We start from the raw sequence: 25,698 nt of genomic DNA, 5'->3' as shown, positions 1-25,698 counted from the left end.
GCCTGTGCTCCGCGACGGGAGAGGCCACAACAGTGAGAGGCCCGCGTACCGCAAAAAAAAAAAAAAATGAGATCGCCACGCTCTACTTGAAAGATCATTGTAACATCATTTCACTGCTCAGACGGCCTCACGCTTTGGATCTTCAAAATGATGCCATAGTGAAAGTCTTCCCTTTAAATCGTCTTGAAAATAGGTGGTTTGTTAAAATGAGAAGGTTACTACAAATTCTTAATCACCAACGATTTGGGCGGGGCCTATCAGCTTCAGCCCAACGATATACTTGAGTATTCAGTTAAATACTATTTATAACCCAAATGTGGCACAAACGTACACTGTAACTCAGGCCGAGATAGAGTGGGAAGACAGTGAGTACCCTAGACAATACGAATGTTTCAGCTCTAACCTGTGAATGATAATATGAGAAGAGCTGCAGTGACAGAAGCTCAGGCATGAGTCCCAGCACTTCCACTTGAAGAGGTGGAATCTCAGCAGATTGCTTGGTCATTAAGTCTCTGCTTCCTCACCTTGTACAGAAGGGATGAATGATGCCTATGGTGTATTTTCTTTATAAGGACTCAAGAAAATATAAATACATCAGGACTTTTCCTGTAAATGTGAGAGAAATCCCAATCCACATGGGTTTAATTAACAACTAAAAGGAATGTATTATTTCATTTTACTGTCAAATCTGTATTACCATCAGATCTGCTGCTTCAGGTGCAGCTAGATCCAGGTATTCGGATGAAGGTGCCATGACACTACCTCCCCAGATCCTGACTATATGCTTTTCTTCCCATTGGCTTCCTTCCTAGGCAGGCTGTTCCCTTACTGCCAAGGAGAACTCCTAGCATCTTTAGGGTTAGATCTTGCTGTCTTAACTTTCCCTGCTGAATAAAAGCATCTTTCCCAGAACTCTAACAGCAGTTCCAGAAATATCTTCGTTGGCCTAATTTGGTCAACTGCCCTTTTCTGGAGCCAGGAGGTCAGGAACATGGACTGAGGTTGAGTGAGATATGATCCTCTAAACAAAAGATGAGTTTGCAAAAAACAAACAAACAAACAAAAAACTCCATTATAACAGATGAAATATCTAGAAAAGTGAGTGCTTGGCATGTAGTAGGTGTTAATAAGTATATATTAGTTTAAAATTAGAATATATTTTTTAAACCCTCCAATATGTAGAGCTGCCAGCTCTCAGCCAAGTTTTTCTGGACCCCATATATGACTAGAATCTTTCTAACCTAAAGGAACCTCTACTCAGGGCTGACCACATAGGTCGATTTAACGTGACTCAATTTTTAGGATAGAGGCTGTTCTGAGTTTTGGAGAAAGCCTGCAATTTTTCCCCAGAGAGCCTGGATGAAATCTAAGTAAATCACAACTTTGTGGATAGTATTTTATTCTTCCTATGGATTCTTCTAATGCTAGCAGGAATTACCCTTTTGTTCCATTATACTGGAAGTATGACTAGAGGCCAGAAGCAAGAATTTAGCCCCCAAAAGTACAGTCAAACAGAATAGAACACCTCTCATCCCAACTTTCCCCAACTAACAACATAAATAATTAATATGATGATTATAATCTTTATGAGCATTTGTCCTTCATCAATAATTAGAGATATCTAATAGGAACCCGAGGCATCAGTATCTATAGTTCTGCTGTGAGTACATTATTTTTTTAGGACAGAGGCATTATATCACAGTGCCTAAGTCCATGCCAGGAGTCTTGACAACGTGCTTTGTGAAGGATCTATTTCCATGATTACAGCTTTTGGGTAAGTGTAGATAAACTAATTAAACAGAATCTACAGAACCTACAGAATGGAGATAAGGCTAAATTCAGTTATTAATTCCCTTTAAGGATTTCAACTTCAAGTGTAAACATTTCTGTTTTTCTTCAAATTCCTATGTATACAAACATGTAAAGCTCCCGTGTATTTTAACCATCCAAGACCTTTATTTTTTTCCTCATGAGATTTCATAAAATTAAAAAACGAGAGCTATGTTTTGAATGGTGTCTTAAGCACAGCAGTGAGCTATTATCCCACCAATAGCAACTTGTATAATTTTTTCTCTTTCATTTTATCAGCCCAGCCACCAGTGAACTTCAGATTTATGAGCAAATGACTTTTCTCAGTTTGTATTCACTGTGCACAAATCCTCCTCAAACTCCCTGTTCCGGAGCTGGGAAGATGACTGCCATTGTACTGAACATTAGCAACTTTGCTCTTTGAAATGTATCCCTGTAATTTTATAAAAAGTCAATTAGAGCCTTTAGATTTCTACCAGAGAATATGGGATCACACTTTTTTTAAAGGAAATGGTTATTTCAGTGGGGTCACTCTATTTCCTCTACATAAAAATCTTTAAAAAAAAACTTTATGCTAAGATCTATCAACTGGAAAGCACTAGAAAAAGGCAATTTTTATTATGTCTCCTTGACATTTTTAGTATAACAGCTTGGGTCAAAACTGCAGTTAAGTCAAAACAATTTAGCGCCATAATCTCTGGAAATGAAATTCTCTCTTCTATGAGAATTTGAAGGCTAATCTGGCCACATTTGAAAGTCATTATGATATTCAGCATCTGAATGACATGAAATTAAGTCTTTGAAGCGCGCGCGCGCACACACACACACACACACACACACACACACACACAATGCCAATTCACATAGTACCTGGGATGCTAAAGGAAGCTGAGCAAGAACCTTGAAAGGGGCAAGATTAGGGGACGCAGGGGGCGCCTTACAGAGGAACTGTCCTCTGACAGCTGTACTGTGCGGAGGAGCAGAGACAATACCCAGAAAGGTGACAAAAGGAGGAACCCCAGGGGCCCTTTTTCTTTGGACGTTGCTCCGAGGATCACCCCTGATCACCGAAGTCCTAATTCCCACTCCATTATCCTACTGAGATACTGAGTTGAAGGTCCCCAGCGAACGCCTCCTGTCCTTTCCTTGATCCTCATTCTTTTTGTTTTTCCTCAGTTATTCGACCCTCTTTTGAACACTCAGCGTTGTTTTCAATGAACTCACTCTCGACAGCCCTATTCTTTGGCCCTTCTATCGGCTTCCTCTCTGCTGTTTTAATGGGAACTGCTCACCGACTCTTAACCTTGAATAACCAAGAAGTATTAGCCCAGTCACCAAACATTCTGCTTTCCTTGGTTCCCAGATGTCAAGCACACACAAGATTCCATCTCATGTAATCATCAGAGCATGGATAGCTGCCCCACTCATTTAGGTGCTAATTTAGGTACCTGATTAAATGCAGTCTTAGACCGACCTCTCCACTGTGTGTGTAAGTCTCTGTGACTGTCTCACTCTGTATGTACAAATCGTACTTGCTCGTTCAGACGGTAAGTGCTTAAAAATAGAAAATATGGGCAGTAACTTGAGCACGTATTTTAGAGTCATAACTGTGTTCAAATACTCTTACAGGTCACTAACTCCCTGAATTACACTTTCTTCATCTTTAAAATGTAAATGACAATAATACTCACCCCTCCAGGATAGAATAAGGTAGTAAATGAGAAGATTTATGTAAAACGTGGCTTATAGTCAACTCTCAATAAGTGATTTCTGGGCTTCCCTGGTGGCACAGTGGTTGAGAATCCACCTGCCAATGTAGGGGATACCAGCTGAGCCCTGGTCCGGGAAGATCCCACATGCCATGGAGCAACGAAGCCCGTGCACCGCAACTACTGGGCCTGAGCTCTAGAGCCCACGAGCCACAACTGCTGAGCCCACGTGCTGCAACTACTGAAGCTGGCGCGCCTACAGCCCATGCTCTGCAACAAGAGAAGCCACCGTAATGAGAAGCCTGAGCACCGCAACGAAGAGTAGCCCCTGCTCGCTGCAAGTAGAGAAAGCCCGCACGCAGCAACAAAGACCCAATGCAGCCAAAAATAAATAAATAAATTTATATTAAAAAATGATTTCTTCCTGTGTTTTTATCTCCTCTCACATCGCCCATTCTAGTAACAAAACTGTTGAGCTCAACTTTGGTTTGATTGATTGATTGATCAAAACTAACAAGATCAGTTGGGATATACTGGCTAATCACCAAATCACTCTACCACATCCTCTCAACACGGTAAATGATAAAAGTATTTATCTCAATAAATCCCTTAAATTACTAATCAATATTTTATTTTTTAAGAAAACATAAATGCCAGGAAAATAGGTGCACAGTATTTTTCATGTGTCTTTTAAATATTAATAAAATAACTTATGATGTTGCTTGGAAGGGTCTATAATGTGAAAAATACAGCATCTAGTTTTTTTTTTTTTGCGGTACGTGGACCTCTTACTGCCGTGGCCTCTCCCGTTGCGGAGCACAGGCTCCGGACGCGCAGGCTCAGCGGCCATGGCTCACGGGCCCAGCCGCTCCGCAGCATGCGGGATCTTCCCAGACCGGGGCACGAACCCGTGTCCCCTGCATCGGCAGGCGGACTCTCAACAACTGCGCCACCAGGGAAGCCCCAGCATCTAGTTTATATTTGATGAGTTCACTTACTATGAGTTATTTTATTTAGCCTTAATTTTTATTTAGTGATACTAGAAGTAGAGATGGTAAAAGTTGCCAAGGGAGAGTTTATGCTAACGAAAGAAATAGAGGCGGGAAATCAAGGAGCTCATTAAAATAAAGCATGACATCTTGACAGAAAATCCTAACTATTGGAGAGCAGTATTTTTCTACTAGTAAAAGTATAAGGAGTTAAAGTTACTGCTCCAATGATAGCAGCCGTATTGAAATAAAAGTGTTCCTCAACCCAAAAGCATCCAGTGCCCTGATGAGCTGATGTGGAGACAATTATTTATAATAGCACTTACTGGTAGAGAGGAAGGAGTGAAACCTTAGAAGACCCTGAGGCATGACTTAGGTGGGTTTTATTTCTGATTCTGAAGCACTGAACTGGATGTGGGTACAGTGACTCAGAGTATTGTGATGGTCCAGCTGTCCACGGGGCACGCCTCTCTGGTGCGTACTCATGCATCGCCACGCCAGGGGAAAGACCAGCTGGAGGGTCATCTCCTCCAGTCACTTAACTAACACAATCTCACCTTTAGTTACTTCGTCTTCTATACTCTGCAGTGCCTTTTCATTGATTCCCAAAGCACATGTGAAATGGCACACTGGGGCCAGTGAAGAGCCGCTTAGTCTAGTTCTCTGCCTGTGAGAACAAGACCAAGGGGCATTTCCAGAAAGAGGGCAGTGACTGCTTTCTAATATTTTATCTAATTTATTTTTCTGGGAACCACGCAGTCACTGGGGAAAGAAGAAGCCTGCTTTCTCTGACACATTTACTTTACAGCAATACCTCCTTTGTCTTAGGGATGTTTCATATAAATCAGTGCAAGATACACGGCATGAAAAGCATGCAACACTGACCACTATGACCAATCACTGATATGCTCCTTTATTCCCAGAAAAGCCACTTCTGTTTTCTTACGTTTTTGTTATTATTTGTGATTCCGGAACTTTTCGGAAGAATCGGGAAGCAGTACAACAATTAACAGGCCCCAAGCCTGGTCATATAAATGTATAAACAAGCTCCCTGTATAATATGTCATTTTGTATCTTGGCGTATTCTTGTTGGCTTAAATGTCAAAATACTGTCACTCTACATTATTGTTCTTAAATAACTTACTTGATTTCTCTTCTAAACAGATAGCTTGCCTAAGGATGCCCTTATAAACAGTTGAACTTCATTTCTAAACTACATCAGGTCGGGTTTAACAAAGATTATGGGGCTAAAAGATATATTGTTTTGCTTGGTTTGGGAGAGTCAAGATGGAATACTTACGTTTACTTGAAATTCTCTGGATACTATATGTCCTCCAGGAAGCCTCTCTGGACTCTTTGCTACCAGGATTAGGCCCTTCCTCTTTGTGCTACCCTGTCCTCACTTGTATTTATTTTATGGCTGTTTCCTCCTCTAGACTCTGAGATCCTTGTGGCAGAGATTGGTCTGCCAGCATCCAGCAAAATACCTGACATATAGTAGGTGCTTAAAAAAGTGTTCAGTGGATGAATAAACACTCTAAGGTTATGAGCCTGTGACTTTCCAGTCTATCCACTTACACATTTTTTTTTCCTGACAACGGTGGAAGCCACAATTTGGCGAAGTTGATGAGTGATCATTAAATCATCAAGCCATGGACTATTTGGTAATTTAGCTCCTGGCCTACAAATACGACCATTTTCAAGGTTTGAACTGATGGGCTTAATTTTTCCTTGATATTAGGAATAGCACTTAACGTTAACACCAGGAACCCCTTACGCAAAGTCTTCAAAGCGCTGCTGACACTGAAGGGAAACAATCTGTATTTACATTTCAGTACCTGGATTTTGTAGTTCAGAGCAGGGAGGCGGGGTGTCATTTTGCAGCCAGCACGGAAAGTCAGGAGTGTCGGGAAGCGGCACGTGTTGCCATTGCCCCCCGCGCAATACCTTCAGACCAATAGGAGTGTGCGAAGCACTTTTATGGACGGTATAAATATTTTGAGCTGGAGGCATCGTTACCAGCTGCTGTTTTCCTTCCTCAGGACCAGCTGTCCAGGAGCATCCCGGACCGGAGCCAGGCACAGTCGGGACTTGGATCTGAGCGAGGGCGGCAGCAGCCGGGCTGGTGCAGCGATGTCGGTGGTCGAAGAAAGCCGGCCCTTTGCTCAGCAGCTGTCTAACGTCTACTTCACCATCCTCTCACTGTTCTGTTTCAAGCTCTTTGTGAAAATCAGCCTCGCCATCCTCAGTCACTTCTACATAGTGAAAGGCAACCGCAAGGAGGCGGCCCGGATAGCGGCTGAATTTTACGGAGTAACCCCAGGACAAGGTATGTTCACGACCTGCGCTCGTGTTTCGCGCTGATTTATTTTGCACGCGCGATCCAAGAAAACATCCCATGTTTCCCTTAGGGACTGCTTCAAAGCGAATATTTTGCCAACTTGTCATTGCGAAAATATTTAACTCCCCTCATGGCCTCATAAAAAAGAAAATTACTTTTTCTGGGTTAATGAAATCAAGGCATCATTGCAGAATAGCCTCATGGAAGCATAGTTTTAAATATATATCAGTATTTTCCTATTAATAAATATTTTCTAACTTTTAACATTTCGTGTGCCAAGCCATGCATTCACAGGCTTCAGTTACTGATTGCACTTCAACTGTCCTTTAATATACCTGAGATTTTATGATTTTTTAAATCAAGTCTTTAGTTATATGGAAAAAGAATTGTTATAAGAGAAGATTTGAAAGTTTTATTGGTTTCTCACAATTTTTATTTGACCAAGGTTAACCGCTTCATTATAAAGTAAAGCACAATGTGGTGAACATTAAGATTTACGGCATATGTTTTCCTGATGGAATTGTTGTTGCTTTTGCTCAATTTGTAAAAAATTGATCATATGAGGATAGGAACATGAATTAACAAATGTTAACATGTATGCAACCAAGTACATCCATCATGCTTCCTACAAGAAACTGAAGTGTGAGACTAAATGAGAAATGATCATTTTGACCCTCAACTTGAAAGGCTGTAAAACCATTTCCATTCTATTGCACTGAAATTCTGTATAATAAAAGAAATTCTTAGGATGGGCTTCAAGGTGACATTTTAATTTCTTATAGCCTTTTGATTAATTTCTGGTTTGAAAATCATCAGGCAAGCATGCACATTTTACAGCCCTACATACCTCTAAAGTAACTTTAATTTTCAGAATCAAAATACACTATCACATAATTAGAGAGTGTATTTTTTTTAAAGAATGCTTAGAGTAGAAAGCTTGCCTTCTTAAAATCTGTTTTTCTACATTTTTCAATGTGTGGAATAACTTATTTTAAAATCTAGGCGACTCTGTAGATACATGGAAAGTTGAATAAAGGTAGAAAATCTTTTTTGGCGTATGAGGTAGATAAGGAGTACATTTTTCCTGAGGAAGATTGTTCTTATGCCAAGTGAGGAATTTAATCTAAATGCCAGGATGAAACTCTCACAAGGAAGTTGGGATCTAGGGAAATAGACAATATTTAATCCTTCACCCACCAGCTCTGCTTCAGACCAGGTATAACTATTTAAATGTGGCATACACCACGTTGGTAAATGGAATATTTTGTTTAAAAACCAGCAAACATAGGAGACTAGATTTTAAAACAAAATCCGTATTTTAATTTTATTTTTTAAACCCGTATTTTTAGATATAAGACTAAATAGGCTATGCGATCCTAACGTGAGAAAGTTTACTGTCACGGGCAGCCCATAGCTCATTACCTTATACTCAAATCTCGTCTACGTATTATGAGAATTGCCGTGCATAAAAACTGAAGTATTGGCTAAAACTCCACCATTTTTAGTGGATTGACAAGGGTTTTAGAGGAAGCTCTGGAATCTCCTTTTGTACTTATTTACAAATATAAAGAAATACTTGTCCCCTCTTTAGCCTGATCTCAGTGTGCTCATGCTGGGAGGTCATGGGAATATGTGAAATGGCTTCCATGTTCCCGCCTACTTTTATGAGTCTGTGTTAAGATATATTAGAACTCTAGGATTATATCCCAAAAAGGAGAGAAAGAAATCCACACTCACTAATAGAAAATACTTTTCCTGGGAATAAAAATGGGGAACATAGAGTTTTCAAATGTTTGTTTTCTGTTATTTTTAATTTTGTATCTGTTTAACAGAATTCTCCCTTCCTATAGCTTGCATTAATCTATATACTAAACAATACAATATACTATTATAATTTTTATTCAGTGTAAGCATAATTAGTCTCCAATTTTATTTTAATATTAGGAGGACAGTCAGGAACCTTACAAGCTCTTTCTTGGTCTACCTCTAAGAATTAATTCTTCCTTGCCTAGGAAATTATTACTTTCTCTATTTTAACATAGCTTTTTCTTTTATTTACTACTACTAAACTTATTTTTATTTTGTTTATGTTTTTATGATTAATCAGGCTTAATTATCTTTGTTTAATCTAGCAATTTCCTCCTTCCTAGCAGAGATTATCACCTTCATTCCATTCTGAATTAGGTTTCTCATTCCTACTTTCAAGACTTAGCCAGATCATTCCCCAACATTTCTGATGTGGAGTTGCCAAAATCCATGAAATATGAGATGATGTGCGTATTTTCATGTCTTTCATAATCATGAAAGACCCTGTTGACAACATTCTGGATGTCCTCCCCATGAGCTGTAGTGCTTCGGTATGAAATAAAAGAAACTCTGTCTTCCCAGATACGGTTGCAGATCAGCTCATTGTATTAGACAAATATGGGATGAGCTTTCTCAATGCACTTTCCACTCAGGCTTGAGACCAAGGTATGATTACACAACAAGAATACTGAAAAGCAACATGGTAACTAAAATCGCTTACGATTGTTTCCTTCTTGATCCCTTTGCTATGCCTATAAACCTTAGAAATCTGCCTTTTCATCCCTTTATTAACTCTGCCATCGTATTGAAGGGACTCGTTAGGATTTTCTGTGTAACTCTCTCCCTGTATGTTTCTTGCTGTTAAGTGTCCTGGTGATAGTGCCCACATATCAGAGGTCTAGTCTGTTTTTAAAGCTAACACTTTACTTTGAGACTGAGTGAGACTAAGGAGTGGAACAGTGTCTCCAGCTGTGACATCAGACAGTACGGAGAGCAGGGGAAGATGCAGGGGAGAACACTGATCTCCTGATATCACTCCAAGGGCTTGGAAGAAGCCATGTGCCACTCATAACCCACGGGCACTTGGAGAGACAGCTCCCCTCCTCTGCTAAGGGTCATACCTTTCAAGTTCTATCTTAGGCTCTGAGGAGAGTTCAGTAGTTTTACCTACTTGTGGACAAGGTCAGTTCTAAGCACCTGTTTACTGAGCACCCCTGGTATGGAGGCATTGAAGAAACAGGGTATAAAAAAGGCAAAATGTATTGTTCCCAACTGTAAGTAGGTTATTCTAGTTGAGGAGATGGTATATCTACATATAATACTTACTTTCCAGATACACTGAATACCAAATGAGCCTAAAGACTGGAAAGGTCAGTTTCAGATTTGGACCTTCAGAGACATTTTTATGGAGGAGGAAGATCTTGAGTTGACCCCAGGAACCCAGGAACAGAGCAGAGGCAGGACTTGGAGTGCACATAGGATATTAAGAGACAGTAGATTGGACTGGAGTCGAAGTTTCATGCAGTAGAAAAATGATAATAAATTGGGCACAGATATGAAAGAATTTGAACAGCAGGCCAAGCAATTCAAACTCAACTTGAAGGCAGTAGGAGTCACTGAGCGTGTTTGGTATGAGTGAAGGTAGGAAAATAGGAAGAGACACGTACAAAACGCTAATTCAAGGTTGATTTATATAGTAGTGATCTTTGGAGTTGGGCAGTGGGACAGGTTCGAAGTAGGTAGACCAGTTAGGCCCCTGCCCCTCATAAAGAGATGAGGACCTGGACTTGTTTGGTGGTGGTGGTGTGGATAGAAAAGAAAGGATGACAACAAAAAATAAATAAAAAGAAGAAAAGGAAAAAGAATGAATCTGATGATACCTTAAATAGCATTGGCAGAGAGAGTAAATGTTACCTTAGGGTCTCCCGGAATTCGTTATAACAAAGGAAAAGCCTGTCATTCAGAAAGATTAATTACCCACCCAGGCGAGCCTGCAGTTCCCAGCCTATGCCACCCCAGAGAGCTGGGTCTTCAGCTGCTTGGTGAGTCTGGTGGGTCACCTATCTCTAGTGTGAAATGTCAGTGTGAATCAGGAAGTCATAGAACTAGAATCTGAATTCCAGCCTTGCCGTTGATTTATTTACTGTTTATTCCCTTTGTTCCACTTTTTTATCACCAGGCAACATTCTGGTTATGACTTGGCTCTCCATCGCGTCTGTCCGCAGAAAGAGAATGTGCTGGCTTGCCCCAGGAGTGTTTTAGCCCATCTGACATTTATGGTTCTCGCTGTAAATTACTATGTTTGCATCTTGACATCACTCTTTAGTGCTCCGTGCTCTCTGAGTTGTAAGTCCACCTCTCAGATGTGATTTTGCTCCAGCTTTGCTGACAGATCAGGTTTCCAAGCCTGCAAGGCCATGGGCCAAATGTTGGAGGGTGGAAAATTCATCGAGGTAATGTCTCTGTGAGGCTGCTTGAGAGACAATCTAGTGACATCCAACCTCTTTGGGTGCTCCTTTCAGGGTTGAGGCTTTATGTAGACTACAGAATGTATGTAGAATCATCTGGTAGAATATTTGTGCTTGTGATTTCATACATTTGATTTCAGGGTTGCCATTAAGCATGCTTTTGTTTGTTTTTTGGTGGGTCTGTTGTTGACACTTGGAAATAGGATATGGGGTAAACGTGCACCACTAGTCAAATGGCAAAAGGACTTGTCATTCCAGAGAATAGTGTAACCTGGGTAGGAAAAGCAGCTAGGATTTTGTATGATGTAATATTCTTTCTCCATCAGTAAAGTCCATCCCAGGTTTAAAAACAGCTTTAAGAATTTAACTTTACAGCAGATGCCAGCAAGTGCAGCAGTCATATCCATTAGACCTGTTCCCAAGGAACAACTTGCTTCATATGATTGTTGGTGCTACCATGTTAGTTGTCTATGAGGTTAGTTATGCTGGGAACATTTCTCAGAATCTCAGCCATGACAAATTTCAAGCCAACCTGTAGAATGACTTCTGTCATGCTGTTCACTGTATAAAGGTATAAAAATACCTTGAAGATGTGAGACTTTGGGGACACATTTTCTATACTTAGGTGGAAGGACACCACCTAAGAATAACTGGAATCAATGGAATGGCTCTTCTATCACAACAGACGTGACATTATAATCAAAAGTGCTACCAAAAAAAATGTTAAGAGACTTTAATTTTGCCCATGTTCTGCTATTTTTTGGAAATGCCAGAGCACTTTTTTTGGAAGGAACCATTATAATACTGTGAATTAGAACAGGAATCTGGGAACAAACTTTCCAAGTTTACAAAAGACTTTGTCATAGTTTAATGTATTAATATTGTTCCTCTTCCTCTATATTTGGAGAAATGCATGGGGTTTTGGAATTAAAGAACTCGGCCTAGCTCATGATAGCTTAGGAGGGGTCAGTTTTCCTAGGGCTATTCTTCCCATACCTTTGGCTTGTGTGTCTTCTATGTCAAAGGCCTGTGCTAGGTATGAAGGATAAAATATACAGACAAACCACAGTCCCTCTCCTCAAGGCGTGTATAGTCTAGTGGGAGAGACAGAGAGAGAAAATCAAGTAATTTAAAGCATGGTGAGTGCTATTTTACAAAGTTGAAGAGGTGCTCGGGGAGCACAGAAGAGCAAGTGTGCAGATGAGAAGAGCTCTGCCTGGGGTTCACCAGTTAAATAAAAGCTGTGTTAAGCCCATGCATAGTCTCTCCCACAATCGTGCACGTGTCCTTATTCATAATGCTTAAAGCTCCCCCGGTCCCCATTGTTACTCTCTGTTCTTTTCATCGCTCAATCCACTATTATTATTATTTCTAAGAATTTTTTGTTTTAGGAAAGAGCAAGTGTGCTCATTGCTTCTCCACTAAGCCTTCTGAAGAATGACACGTATTCTGGTGAACACTTTCAAAATGAAGTTTCTATATAGGTGACATTGTTGTAGTCAACTCTAAAATTTTTGTATAATGAGGACAGTTAAAGGATGAAAACTAGGTCTCTGCTTTCCAATTTGCCATCTTTTTCAGAAGGTGGTAAATTATTAAAATAAGCTGCTTTTCTTATTAATTGACATAACTGATACAATTTTGAATTTAATTCAGTTCAATAAATACTTGGATACCTACTCTGTTCCTGGCACAATATTATGTGCTACGTGTACATGGACGGATATGTATATGTGTATATATGTGGGTGTACATGCAAATAGTTACCAAATATAGTATATGAGTTGCTTTTTGAGTAACAGGAGACTTGGGTCGGCGGAGCCAAACCTTGCACATATAAAACAAGCAAACAGCAAGCAAGTAGAAATTCATAAGGTGCTAAATTGAACACAGTGAAGTTCTGCAATGAATGTTCTCTAAGAAGGTCTGTTGGGAGTATCAGGCCCTTCCTGAGAGAAGGTGGAGCTCAAGGTAAAACTTCAAAGGCAGAACATATCTGGTTGTGTACAAGTGTGGATGAAACCAAGCTGACTCTAAAGAAAAAGAGAACTTTTAGATGTGGAACTGAACAGGTGTGGTTCATGGGGGCAAATGTTAAAGGATAAATGTTAGGTGAGGAGACAGAGACAGATGGTTGGTGCCAAAATGAAAAATAAATACACGTGTTCTCAAATCACACATCCAAAGTAAAGAGTTCTATTACGAGTTTTCTAATGCCTTTACTGGATTCAGCCTACAAGAAAGAGTCACTAGGTAATGATGGAAATCAGTGCCACCATGAGTATTTTACAAAATCCTGGGTGTAATGAGTCAACATGTCATTACATCTGTTCCATGAACTACATCTCAGAGAAGATCGAATACCTCCTGGGCACTGAGTCGGCTGTGCACATCCTCAGGGTGGCTCCATGGCAGCTCCATGGATTCCAGCTTCAATCTCAGCACATTAAGCTCATTTTCTAACCTGGGGAAGAGAGAGGAAAGTTTATCCCCAGTGACACATGAACCATGTCAATGAAAGCAGGGGGGTTATTCCTCCAAAATCACCCTCCAATAGATTTTTTTTTAAAAAAAAGAAAGTGTTTGGTTACAGGCTATGTAGAACTTCTGGCATTTCTTCTTTACCAGCTGCATAAAGAACAAATCATTCATTCTTTCCAGCCCTCTCACAGCAATGCTACAAAGCAGACCACTGGCTTTTGAGACTGGAAGTGCCCCAAGAATATCAGCTCAGGGAAGGAGAGGCTTACAGAGGCTCATAAATCGTTAGCACTTCCAGGTGGCCTGTAATTAAACCAGTCCATTCTGTGAAATTTAGGTTGAAGAGGACATATATTAGAAGGGTCTCTTCTCTCAATCCTGTAATTCTTCATTGGCTACTGTGGGATGGGATTTTAAAAATCTGTCTGCTAAGTAGATTTAGGAGTTTTCTAGAAGAGCCTCAGGGACTGAGAGACTAGGGCGGTGCTTGGGAACAAGTTCCCATGGGACCCCTTTCCCTTCCTGAACAGAACAACTCTACTTTCATGAATCTTTGGACGCTGGGCTTCAAGAGGCATTTTTCCTTGAAGAAAAGAAGAAAATAATGTTTAAAACGAAACTGTCCCAGTTTATTTAAAATATTATGTGAGTTACATGCATCTTTACTGACCCTAACCACCCTGTAAAATGAGTCATAACTGAATATCCGTTCCACATTCTTTCCTAGGGATTAGAACCACAGCAAACATTTGGGGCCCGTCAGGAATGGGCATAACTATGTCAAATGGCACAAAGGCAATCTCTCTCCATGAGAGCAGCTAAAATTTCCATGTCACCATTACTTACTGAGCAAAACAGAAGCATTCAGAAATACATAAACTCTTTCCAGAAGGCTTATGGTCTTAAACTATGGGCAGAGTACAAACAAACTGAAATTCAATATGGAAATGCCATTGACGTTCTGAAATAGAAACACCAGGTCATCTCCGTCCTCAAGTGTGCAGCTTGACTTAAATAAAAACTGACAATGATGCGATTAACGTTAAGGCCTGTGCATTGAAAATCTGCTCCTCGAACGTTCCTTGTTAGTTGATCGAGGCAGGTGGTCTGCTGCCAAAGTGCTAAAGGATGCCACTCTTCCTCTAAAGAGTTCTGAACACACTGTGATAGCAGTTAAATAATGAGCATGTAAGTCCTGATGACGCTGTGAGTGAATTCCTCAGGAACAACCCAGCATATCTTTGATTAACGGCTGGAAGACTGATGAGCCACTTCTGTTTTCCAAACTCGACCTCCTTCACTAGAGAAATGATGATTCCCCTCATCCATCAAGAGAAAGTGGTAATTTATAGAATGAAATGATGCACCAAAGGAATTTCTGAATTTCAGAAAACTTGGGGTCTTATTTCCCTCTTGAGCCATGATCCAGGATGGGGAATTAGGACAAGGAACAGAGCCAGTTCCTTTAGAGTTCAAATACATAAAATCACAGACCTGTTGAGTCTGGGAAGGGAATGAATGCTTCTTCATAGTGACTCTCCAAGAACCAAAAGAAAAGGAGCTAAATGAAAATTTGAGCATTTATCTCTCTGTCTTTTCCCTGTAGTTATGATGAAACTGCTCATCCAGTAAAATCTAGTAGAGGAGTGAAGTTTTAGGGCTACTTACCATTTTTCAAAGAAATCAAATAAGACTGGTTTGCGTTGGAGAGACTATCTCTTGTATAGTGAATATTAAGTCCTAAAACGATGCTTGCGTATCTAATTGGTGTGACATTCCAGGAATGTGAAAGAAAGGGAAATCTGTTTAAGTAAGCTCAAATTTAGGGTCCATTGGAAGTAATGAAAATATTTTTTAAATGATTTTTGTTTATGAAAGTTAATTGGATCCAATGATTGAGATTTTTGTAATGATCTAAAGTTTCTTTTTTTTTTCTTTTTTTTTGCGGTACGCAGGCCTCTCACTGTTGTGGCCTCTCCCATTGAGGAGCACAGGCTCCAGACGCGCAGGCCCAGCGGCCATGGCTCACGGGCCTAACTGCTCCACAGCATGTGGGATCTTCCCGGACCAGGGCACAAATCCGTGTCCCCTGCATCGGCAGGCGGACTCTCAACCACTGTGCCACCAGGGAAGCCCTAAAGTTTAATTTTTAAAAGCACACACATGAGCAAAAACCTGATTCTATAGCATTATAATGAATATTTTGATTATTTTTTAAAAATAAGATTTTCGAAAGACAAAGTATTTAACTAGAAGGAGAAAAAAAGAAGTTTGTAATTATCTAAAGCTCACGAGGCAAACTTGATTCCTGCCAAAAACTTGGATACTGAATTGTAACAGGGCTACAGGGGAAAACTGCTGTTATTCTAGAGAAGGAAATTATAATTTACTAAGCGAAAAGTCAGTTGGTCCTTGAAATAACTGAAATGGCAAATAGGAAAAACAATGCCTTGGATATTGAAGAAACTCAGCAAATATCTGTGGAAGGAATAAAAGACCCCTGCATAAATCACACTGCTGGTAACATAGCGATTTAGTCACACATAAATTTTTCTATCATGGCACTTTTGAGATGTGCGGTCTTAGGAAAGTTATTTGAAGTCTGTAGCCTCAGTTTCTTCATCACTAAAATGGACATAATGATATTTATTTCAGAGGGTTACCGTAAATTTTATACGGGATATATAGTGTATTACCTAAACCACGTGCCACAGTGTCTGGCTCCATGAATGTTAATTCTTTATATTGTACTTAAAAAAATTTTTAAAAACAGTACAAAAGTTCCCACCATTTAGTAACACAGAGAAGCATCATTAAGAAAAGATGGTGAAATGATCATGTTATATTTGCTGAACAGTCACCGTAAGCAGGTAATCACACCAGGACAAGCAAGTGTTCTGTCCCAGCATCATGCTAGCTCTTCAGGTACATGATTTCAGCACTTACGTGGTGGGTTTTATTTGTATGTCAATTTAAGAGTAACAAGCCGGAGCCCTGTGAAAGTTTAAGTTAAGTTGTCAACTTTTTTCAGTTAGTAACTAAAAGCATAGAATTTCAAGCCAGATCCAACTGGCTCCTGAGATTTTTCTCTCAACCACTTGGCTCTCCCACCACTGGTCTTTCACATGGTGTGAACAGCAGCCTTGACAAAATCAAGCCTCAAGCTCCCCAGGTCTCTGTGCCGTCCACGGGATTTGTCTGCTGGCCCCTTCCAAACAGAATTTTAAGTATTTAATACGCAAAATTTCCCCTAAATACAAGCAAAAAATGAGAAGTTGGTTCTGTGCCTTTAAGACTCAAGATATTCTTGTGATTCAGACATTTTTCTCTGACAGGCTTCACGAAAAACAAGATTTTCTGAGCCATCACCTGGGATCGGAGCAAAGGGAGATAGCAGGCTGGGTTAGGATGTCGAGGACCTGGAGGGGATGCTACGTGGGCGGGCCAGTTCACAGCACGGGTTCTGTTTTTGTTTTTTGCAGTACGCGGGCCTCTCACTGTTGTGGCCTCTCCCGTTGCGGAGCACAGGCTCCGGACGCGCAGGCCCAGCGGCCATGGCTCATGGGCCCAGCCGCTCCACGGCATGCGGGATCTTCCCGGACCGGGGCACGAACCCGTGTCCCCTGCATCAGCAGGCGGACTCTCAACCACTGCGCTACCAGGGAAGCCCCAGCACGGGGTTTTAAATGACTTGCAGACATTTTTTCTACCATCACATTACTCTGTCTAAGAAACTCCTCTTGCCAGAAATTCTTTGGACAGAAATGTTTTCCTGGGCAAACTGGTCAGGTACCTGGTTATGAGTATACTGTAGAAAGCCTGGGTTTTTCTGGAAGGGCTTTATGATGAGTGTGTCATGGCATGTGACAGTGACATGGAACTGCACACTTCCGGCTGCTCTGTTATCGTGGCCACCAGAGAAAGGGCTGAAGCTTCTTAACCTCCAACATCGCAAAGCCCGGGATGTTAACTTCCTCAGCCAAACTGTCCTTCTCACCCTTTTATTTTTTTCTCTTAATCCCTGGCAGCTTTTTGAAAAGGGAAGACAAAAACCAATACTGACAGCGCTAACAGTGAAGCGCTGAGTCAGCCTGTTCAGGGATTTGGCTTTTTTCCTTTATTTTCTCTGCTTTTTTTCTGCCAGCTGGTCTCTCCAGGAAGCAAGCAAAACATAGTTTTTCACTGGACATATCTTACAAAAAAGTTTTTTTTTTCTTATGAAGAAAGAGAAAAAAAACCTTTTTCTTAAAAAAAATAAGCAGACTATATCTGGGAAGAGGATACAGAATTATATCATAGAATCATTGAATAACCTCAAAATCTATCAGGGTTTTAAATTATCTGGGAGCCTAGGCACAGGTTTGCAAAATAGCCCTCCAAGAACTTTTAAGGAACCCTTTCTTCTTTATTGGGCCACTGCAAGGATTATCTGAAGGTGACTAAGCCTCTACTAAGAGAATAATAAATCACAAATAATGATTGTGTCTTCTTTCTTCAGTATGAGACCGTTAAGCTGTATATAGTACCCTGGGGGAACAGGAATATTAAGGCTGTTCGTTGGCAGGTCTCTGGGGCTAGCGTCCCTCCTGCAGTGTCCATGACCAAGGGTGAAGCTCAAGTGCAAGTCAGAAACCAGCTTTACTACTGAAAGCTTGGCAGGAACATGGTGATGGACAAGGAACTTTCTCAAATCAGAATGTCTTACGGTGACTTCACAAACTGGAGAGTAGCATTTCTGAGATCACAGCAGTAAGTGATGATTCCCCCAGATCTTTGGAAGGTAGCTCAGACTAGCGTAGTCCTCGGTAGACTCTTAAGGAATGATGCTGCAGATATAATACTGGCCATTCGTTTTATGAGATGATAGAAATCCAGCTCCGTGTTGTAATATCAGAAATTGAAATATTCTATAAGATATGCTATTTTTCAAAATAGCCAAATCTTAGGAGCTTTTAAAGCTATGTTTACAACTTGCTAAAGCACCAATCACATGTATATACACCAGACTATGTGCACAGTTTTGCTTCATACGTTGTGTATAAAACAGCTTTTGGTAAATTACTGAATTTTTCTATGATCATGTAAACTTGTTACTTAAAGGAGTTCCTTTGGAAATAATTCATTTTGTAAATATACATTTTTATGTACTACATTTTCTTAAATTGAGGTACATCTGTGTTGCTTTTCTAGTAAATATTCTGTGATTAATAATTGTAGAAGGAGGAGAAAATGAGAAACGGAGAAAAGTAAACATCCTCTTTACCATAAAGTGAACCCTTAGTTTCTGAAATTCTCGGCAATTGAACTTAATAGGGGGTGGTCAGCAAGTGTCTTTCTATTTCTAGCTTTGACTTGACCTACCCCACACTTTCTAGTGATAACGTCATATTTTTATTGTAATCCACGAGGTCTTTCCACACACACGATCCCTTTTCATCTCTCATCACTGACCTCTACAAACTACTAGATGGTATTATGCTTATTTTACAGAGATGGTAGCAGAGGCTTAAATGTATAGACTTGCTCAAGGTTATTGATCAACTTAGAGGAAAGTGAGACATGAGCCCTGGTCTTCTGACGTTGCCTCTGACACCGCTCATCCTGACCATTTGCAGCATTTTGTTTGTTTCGTTTATACTATGAAACAAGCAATGTTCTTTTTCCAGAGCTATCTCTGTGACGGGTTGCAGCCTTTGTAATAATCCTTCCTAGACCCAGAATTACTTAATACTTTCTGTGCTGCTTTTTCCCCATCTGTGTGGTATCCCGAACAGATTCAACATTGACTGTCTCACCAAGCCAGATCATCACCAGCTTGTGTGTCTCGTGAAGACAGAGGTTCATTTCACTCTCAGAGCTTGGAAAGATGCCTAGCACATGGTGGTACTAAGTAAATATCCAAGGAAGGAAGGGAGAAAGGAAGAAAGAGAAAAGGAAGGGAGAGGGTGAGGGAATTCAAATTTAAGAATATGGATCTTATTACCACTTACCCCGGGGCATCGCCAATTCTAACCTTGCCTCGGCCATTGGTGTGGCCCCTGTACACGCTGAATAAATGTGAATAGAGGGACTCTCAGAGTTAATTCTCAGAGAACAAATGAAGACAGAAAGTCAGTACTGCCCAGAAATTAAATCTGTAACGAATGCCCCCACTCCTTCTTAATCAGACCTACTGTCCCTTTTCTCTGATTCCTTTCAACTTTATGCCCTGGCATCAGCCCTCCTCCCCAAACAAAACAGACCCTCAATGTACATTTGTTAACAGTAATAGTTCATGGCTGTGAATATCTTCAAGCATCTTCTTCATTTCATATTAACTCAAAGATCTCTTGCCTTGTGGTGAGGAATGCTAGTGGTTTACCTTTTGATTTCTCATTGTAAGTGAGTGCATTTTTATTCTTAATATTTTAAACTCTCTGAGCCAAACTTCAACTATTATTAAACGTTTTCTCTCTGTTCATTTAAAATTGAATGCTCAACATGGTACTTCAGAGTGTGTATCGTGAACTGAAAACACACCAAACACCAGATATCAGAACTGTAAGTGACAGGGGATCGCTCTTTTTCTCTCTCTGCAGCAAACCAGGAAATTGTCAAGTCTTAGAAGGTGTCACAGAAGGGGTTTGGCTGATGTAAAACTTGTTCTCAACACCTGCTGAGGACAATTCCTCTGGACTTCAGTTCTTCATCCTTTAAGCCACTCTGTACGTTACTCCTGGACCCCAGATTCTTTCTTTCTTTCTTTCTTTGGCTGCACCGGGTCTTAGTTGCGGCATGCGAGCTCTTAGTTGCGGCATGTGGGATCTAGTTCCCTGACCAGGGATCCGACCCAGGCCCCCTGCATTGGGAGTGCAGGGTCTTAACCACTGGACCACCAGGGAAGTCCCTGGACCCCAAATTCTTTAGTACCTGTTTAAGTTAGCAGAGTGGTAGGAATCATAAAAATAAGGAAAAATTTTTAAAATCTTGCTTTTGCCTATACACACAACTGGCTCCTCATACACAGGCAGCTAGAGGATTACAGTAGGAGGAATGGTCTGTTCCAGTGTCAGGAGCTCTCTTCTCTGTGGTTCTCCGTAGCCCCCCAGCGCGGGGTGGGCCTCCTATTGGGACGTAGTTGGGTGAGGCCAGACTGCCTGCAGGACACTGGGCTGCTCTGCCCGAGTGTATGGGACGTCGCCTTTCCAGACAAATTTGGGGCTGAGGCCAGTACCCCTGGGACTCTTGACGTCCTACGCTTTCTGCTCTAAGACCTACATCTGCAAGCATGTTCACATGTCAGAAACACACGTCAGTGTGCCACCTCTGCACTGTCCATGACAAATGTCAAGATAGAACAAACTAGCTGCTGCCAGCGCCTAAACCTACCCTGAGCACGTGGTTAGTGGTGATAAAACTATTTGTGGCTAGAACTGCGGGGAGGAGATGCATTACGTGTAAATTGTTCGGCCATTAAGCCCTTGTCCATGGCGCATATCAGATTTTCCTCCCCGCAGCTGTCGTCCTCTGACTGGAGAACACGGGTTGCTAGTTTCATTCCTTGTATGGGTTTGTGGCCTTTTTAAAACTTCACACTGACATTTGGTAGAGCTAGAACAGTGTGGTAACAAAGTGGGTAAAGAGAAGGAAAGGACAAGAAAAGTGTCACTTATGAGAAGAGTAAACACTGCCCCAGTTCTCGGTTCCGCGCCAGGGGCTGTTCTAAACGTGTACAATTATAAACTCATTTAATCCTGACAAAAGTCTGATGACATAGGTAGGTGCCATCGGTTATTAGGTCTGTTTTCGCCTTCCTTATTTTATGTTCACTGGTTTCGATCTGTCTGCCTGTGGTTAAGGAGCAAATGTCACCCGTTGGAAAAGCACATGCAGGAAGCAGACAGTCTCCGTTCCGGTCTTGCTTTGCTGGTAGCGCTCTGGGTTGCTCTGAGGACACCCCCTACACTCTCCCGACTTCAGTTTGTTTGTTTGTTTGTTTGTTTCGTCAACTTCAGCTTCTCTATCTGCAAAATGGAGGAGTTGGGCAAGATCGGTGGGTTTGGGACCTTTTATTTTTAAGCCATTGACTCTGTATGTGTGTGTGTGTGTGTGTGTGTGTGTGTGTGTGTGTGTGTCTGAATCTGGAAGCTCAAATTGTAAAGCTGCTGGAGTGGAAGCTGCATCGTTGGAAGAGAGAGCCCACGTTTTACAGATGCACTCGAGGTAGCTCTGTTGAACTCATAGGGCTCTTTGAAGCCATCTGTAAATCACAGAAGTTGATGGTATCTGAAGTCCACTCTTTGCTCTGAAACACATAGCGTTTCTTTCACATTATGTTAACTGCTGGTGAATCCTTTCTGTACCAGAGAAGCTTTTAGCCCTCAGAACCCAAGCCACGCTTTGTGAATTTATCACCCCCGTGACGTCACCTGCCTTATTCCAGAGCACGTAGAATGTTCTCACCTGAGCTGCTCAGAACAACTGTTGTGAGTCACCGAATACGTGTAACTGCAGTGATTTGAGAACAGCCCCTGCACTCTTGCAGACAAGTTTTCGCCTTTTTACTTTGAGGATCACCCAAGGTCATTTGATGCGTGCTGTTGGCAGCTTTGCCCTCGAGCCACGCTGGGGCGCTGTTCCATCCTCCCCACTGTGCACACTTTCGGTGCTAAGAGAAAGTCCCTGGGTCATCCTGGGCGCTCTGTGTGTCCCGTGGAGGCGAACAGTAACCCCTCTGCACATCTGGGAGAAGGTCTGAAGTCTCTCACTGCCCTCAGTCCTAGAGCAGGTGTTCAGCAGATTTAGGCTGTCAGGGTGAGCAGGGAGGCCCCAAGAGTAAAGGACATCAGGGTCAGAAGAGCCAAGTGCTTCCTCGTCTCTTACTGGGGTGTTATGTTTTCTGCTAACCTCATCCTCTATTTTAAAATCTTTTTGGCTGCCCTGTCTTTATTAATTAGCATCTTCTTAATCAAAAAATAAACTACATAGGGAAAAAAATGAACAGAACTCATTTATAGAATTTAATAAAAGACTGTAAAGCAGAAACCTGTTTAACCATGACCCAAGTCAAGAAGTGGAGCATCCTTGGGACCCCAGAAGCCCTCCAGGTAAACCTTTATAACCACAACACCCTCCCTGTCCCCAAAGAGAGGGCGACTAACTTTTATTGTTATCATTTTCTTGCCTTTCTTTCTGGTTTTCACTCCTCTGAATACATCCCAAATTGATACGGTTTCATTTGGTCTGTTTTTGTTTTTTTAATATTTATTTATTTATTTTTGGCTGTGTTGGGTCTTCGTTTCTGTGCGAGGGCTTTCTCTAGTTGCGGCGAGCGGGGGCCACTCTTCATCACAGTGTGCGGGCCTTTCACTGTTGCGGCCTCTCTTGTTGCGGAGCACAAGCTCCAGACTCACAGGCTCAGTAGTTGTGGCTCACGGGCATAGTTGCTCTGTGGCATGTGGGATCTTCCCAGACCAGGGCTCGAACCCGTGTCCCCTGCACTGGCAGGCAGATTCTCAACCACTGCACCACCAGGGAAGCCCCTGGTCTGTTTTTAAATTTTATATAAGTTGAATTATATAAGTTATATAAGTTAAACACTCTCTCATGACTTGTTTTTTTTCACTAAATGATATGATAGGAAGATTTATCTATGTGTATATGAAGTTCACTCATGTTCAATGCTATAAATTCCATTCCCAATTTAGAGTAATTACGGATGATATTGCTCTAAATGTCCAGTACAAATAAGTTGGTATAGCTCTAGGACTGGAATTGCCAGGTCAAACAGCATGAGTATCTTTCGTTTTTTTACCTAGTGTTACACTGTTTTCCAACATGGTTGTATCTATAGTGAAACCAGCAGCATATAAGAATTTGTTGTGCTTCCCACTGTTGCTAAGATTTGGTATTGCCAATATTCTTAATTTTTGCCGATCTAGCGAGCATGTAGGGATATCTTATGGCTTAATTTTCATTTCTCTAATAATGCCATTTTCGTGTTTATTAGCCAGCTGTACTTCTCCTTTGTCACGTGCCTGCCAAATATTTTGCCATCTGTTCAATTGCGTCATCTTCTCCTTTTTCGTGGATATTTAGAAGTTATTTTTATATTCTAACAATTAGATAGAAAATGAAAAAAAACTTGAAGGAACTTCTTATAAATATCTTCTGTGGCTTGTCTTTTCACTTTTTATGGTTTTTCTTTTGGTGAACAGACGTTCTTAATTTAAAGATAGTCAAATTATAAATCTTTTCCATTTTGGTTAATATTTTGTGTGTAATTTATTTGTTACAACCCTGCTGTATTTCAAGATAATGAAAGTATTTTCCTGAATTCTCTAATTAAAGCTTTCCTTTCCAGTTATCCACTTGGAATTGATTTTTGGAATGGTATGATTTACAGTTGCAGCAGACCCACTCTGAATAAGTATAGGGCCTATCATGCCCATCTGTTTATGGGCTTTCTTACTGGTTATGTTTCCCCGGACCTAAACCACACTATATTGGTTTCTACAGCTTTACGCTATGTCTTGATACCTGGTAGAGTTATATCTATTTTAGAAGCAACTTCTGTGATTCCCAAAACACTTGTTGAGTTTATTGTTGGAATTCATTTAACTTATCAGTCATTGATTTGAGAGAGAATTCACATCTTGGCAACACTTGACCTTCCAATGAATAAACATGATATGTTTTCCCATTTATATAGGTTTTCTTTAATGTCTCTCAGTATTGTTTTATTATTATCCCCTGAGAAGGTCTTACATATTTTTTCTTTAATTTATTCCTGGGTACTGAATTGTTTTATGCTACTATAAATAGTATCTTGTTAGTTTTTTTCATTTTCCACCTGTACATTGTAGGTTAATTTGTACAGTTAATACAAATTAATTGTATTTACAATTAATTTTTGTATATTAATTTTATACCCAGAAACTTTGTTAAACTCTCTTATTAATTCTAATAAGAATCTGTAGGTTCTGTAGGGTGTTTTAGGTAGAAAATCATATTATTTGTGAATAATGCCAGGTTTCTTTCTTTCTAATTGCCATATTACCATTTTTTAATTTCTTCTTCTTCCTCCAGTCTATGGATTAAAACCTTCAGCACAAAAATTAATTGACTGTGATTCTGTTCTAGATCCCCTTAAAGCTTGAGTCTGAATAAAGTTTAAGGTACAGATAATGGTAAAAAATAAATACAATATATAACTTTCAGAGAAGAGCAGGAAACAGAATTATAAAATTAATCAAATCAAAAGAACCAAAGAAAGAGAACAAAGCTACAGAAAAGGTGGAGAAAATACAAACTAATATAGGAAAAATTAATCTAAATCTATTAGTAATTTAAATAAGTATAAATTGAGTTCTCTAAAGATAATTTTCAGATTGAACTTTTTGAATGGCCCTTCTAAAACATAAGGATTCAGAAAAGTTGAAAATAAAAGGATCATGAGAGATGTGCCTCAGGAAATAAAAGTGCTGTCACTATATTAATGTGAGATAAGTAAGATTTTTAGGCCAAAAAAAAATTTACTGGATGCCACTATATAATAACAGGTTAAATCTACTAAGAAGCTGTAACAAGTCTGTGTATTCACCCAGTAAAATGGCTTCAAAATAGAAAATTGAAATATTGGCATAACTACAAGGCGAAAGAGAAAAATTTTTAATAGAATTATCTTAGTAATTGATAGATTAAGGAGACAAACACTGCTCACTATATAAACATATAGAAGAAATTTAGGAGGTAGCTCTTATTGGTAAATGGAACTCTAAATTCACATTCTTTTCATGTAGATTTTGAACATTTACAAAACTTGAGCATCCACAGGGCCATAAAGCATGTCTTAAGAAATTTCCGATGTCTGGTATTAGACAGACCAGAGGTTGGCAAACTTTTTCTGTAGAGGATCAGAAAGTAGATATTTTAGCTTCTGTGTGCCATGTAGTCTCAGTTCTGCAGTTATAGTCTCAAAGAAGACATAGATGATGTACAATAGAATGGGTTTTGCTCTGTTCTGATAACACTTTATTTACCAAAACAGATGGTAGGCTAGATGTGGCCCAGGAGCCATAGTTTGCTGACCTCTGATATAGAACACATCCACTCCT

General features: G+C 40.4%; 1 protein-coding gene across 1 annotated transcript in view; it reads left to right on the top strand.

Moving 5' to 3' along the window:
• Window positions 1–6,487: 6,487 nt before the first annotated feature.
• Window positions 6,488–25,698, top strand: part of ASB5 (ankyrin repeat and SOCS box containing 5) — a gene marked incomplete at both ends in the record, with an annotated part of 50,238 nt that continues 31,027 nt past the window's right edge. Inside the window, one exon of the mRNA XM_079726796.1 lies at window positions 6,488–6,836. Within this exon, the coding sequence (XP_079582922.1) occupies window positions 6,488–6,836 (349 nt within the window). The remainder of the gene's footprint in view (window positions 6,837–25,698) is intronic.

The sequence above is a fragment of the Hyperoodon ampullatus genome, assembly GCF_949752795.1.
Source record: "Hyperoodon ampullatus genome assembly, chromosome: 20".
Classification (NCBI taxonomy): Eukaryota; Metazoa; Chordata; class Mammalia; order Artiodactyla; family Ziphiidae; genus Hyperoodon; species Hyperoodon ampullatus.
The sequence above is the reverse complement of the archived record's forward strand: the minus strand, read 5'-3'. Positions and strand labels throughout refer to the sequence as shown.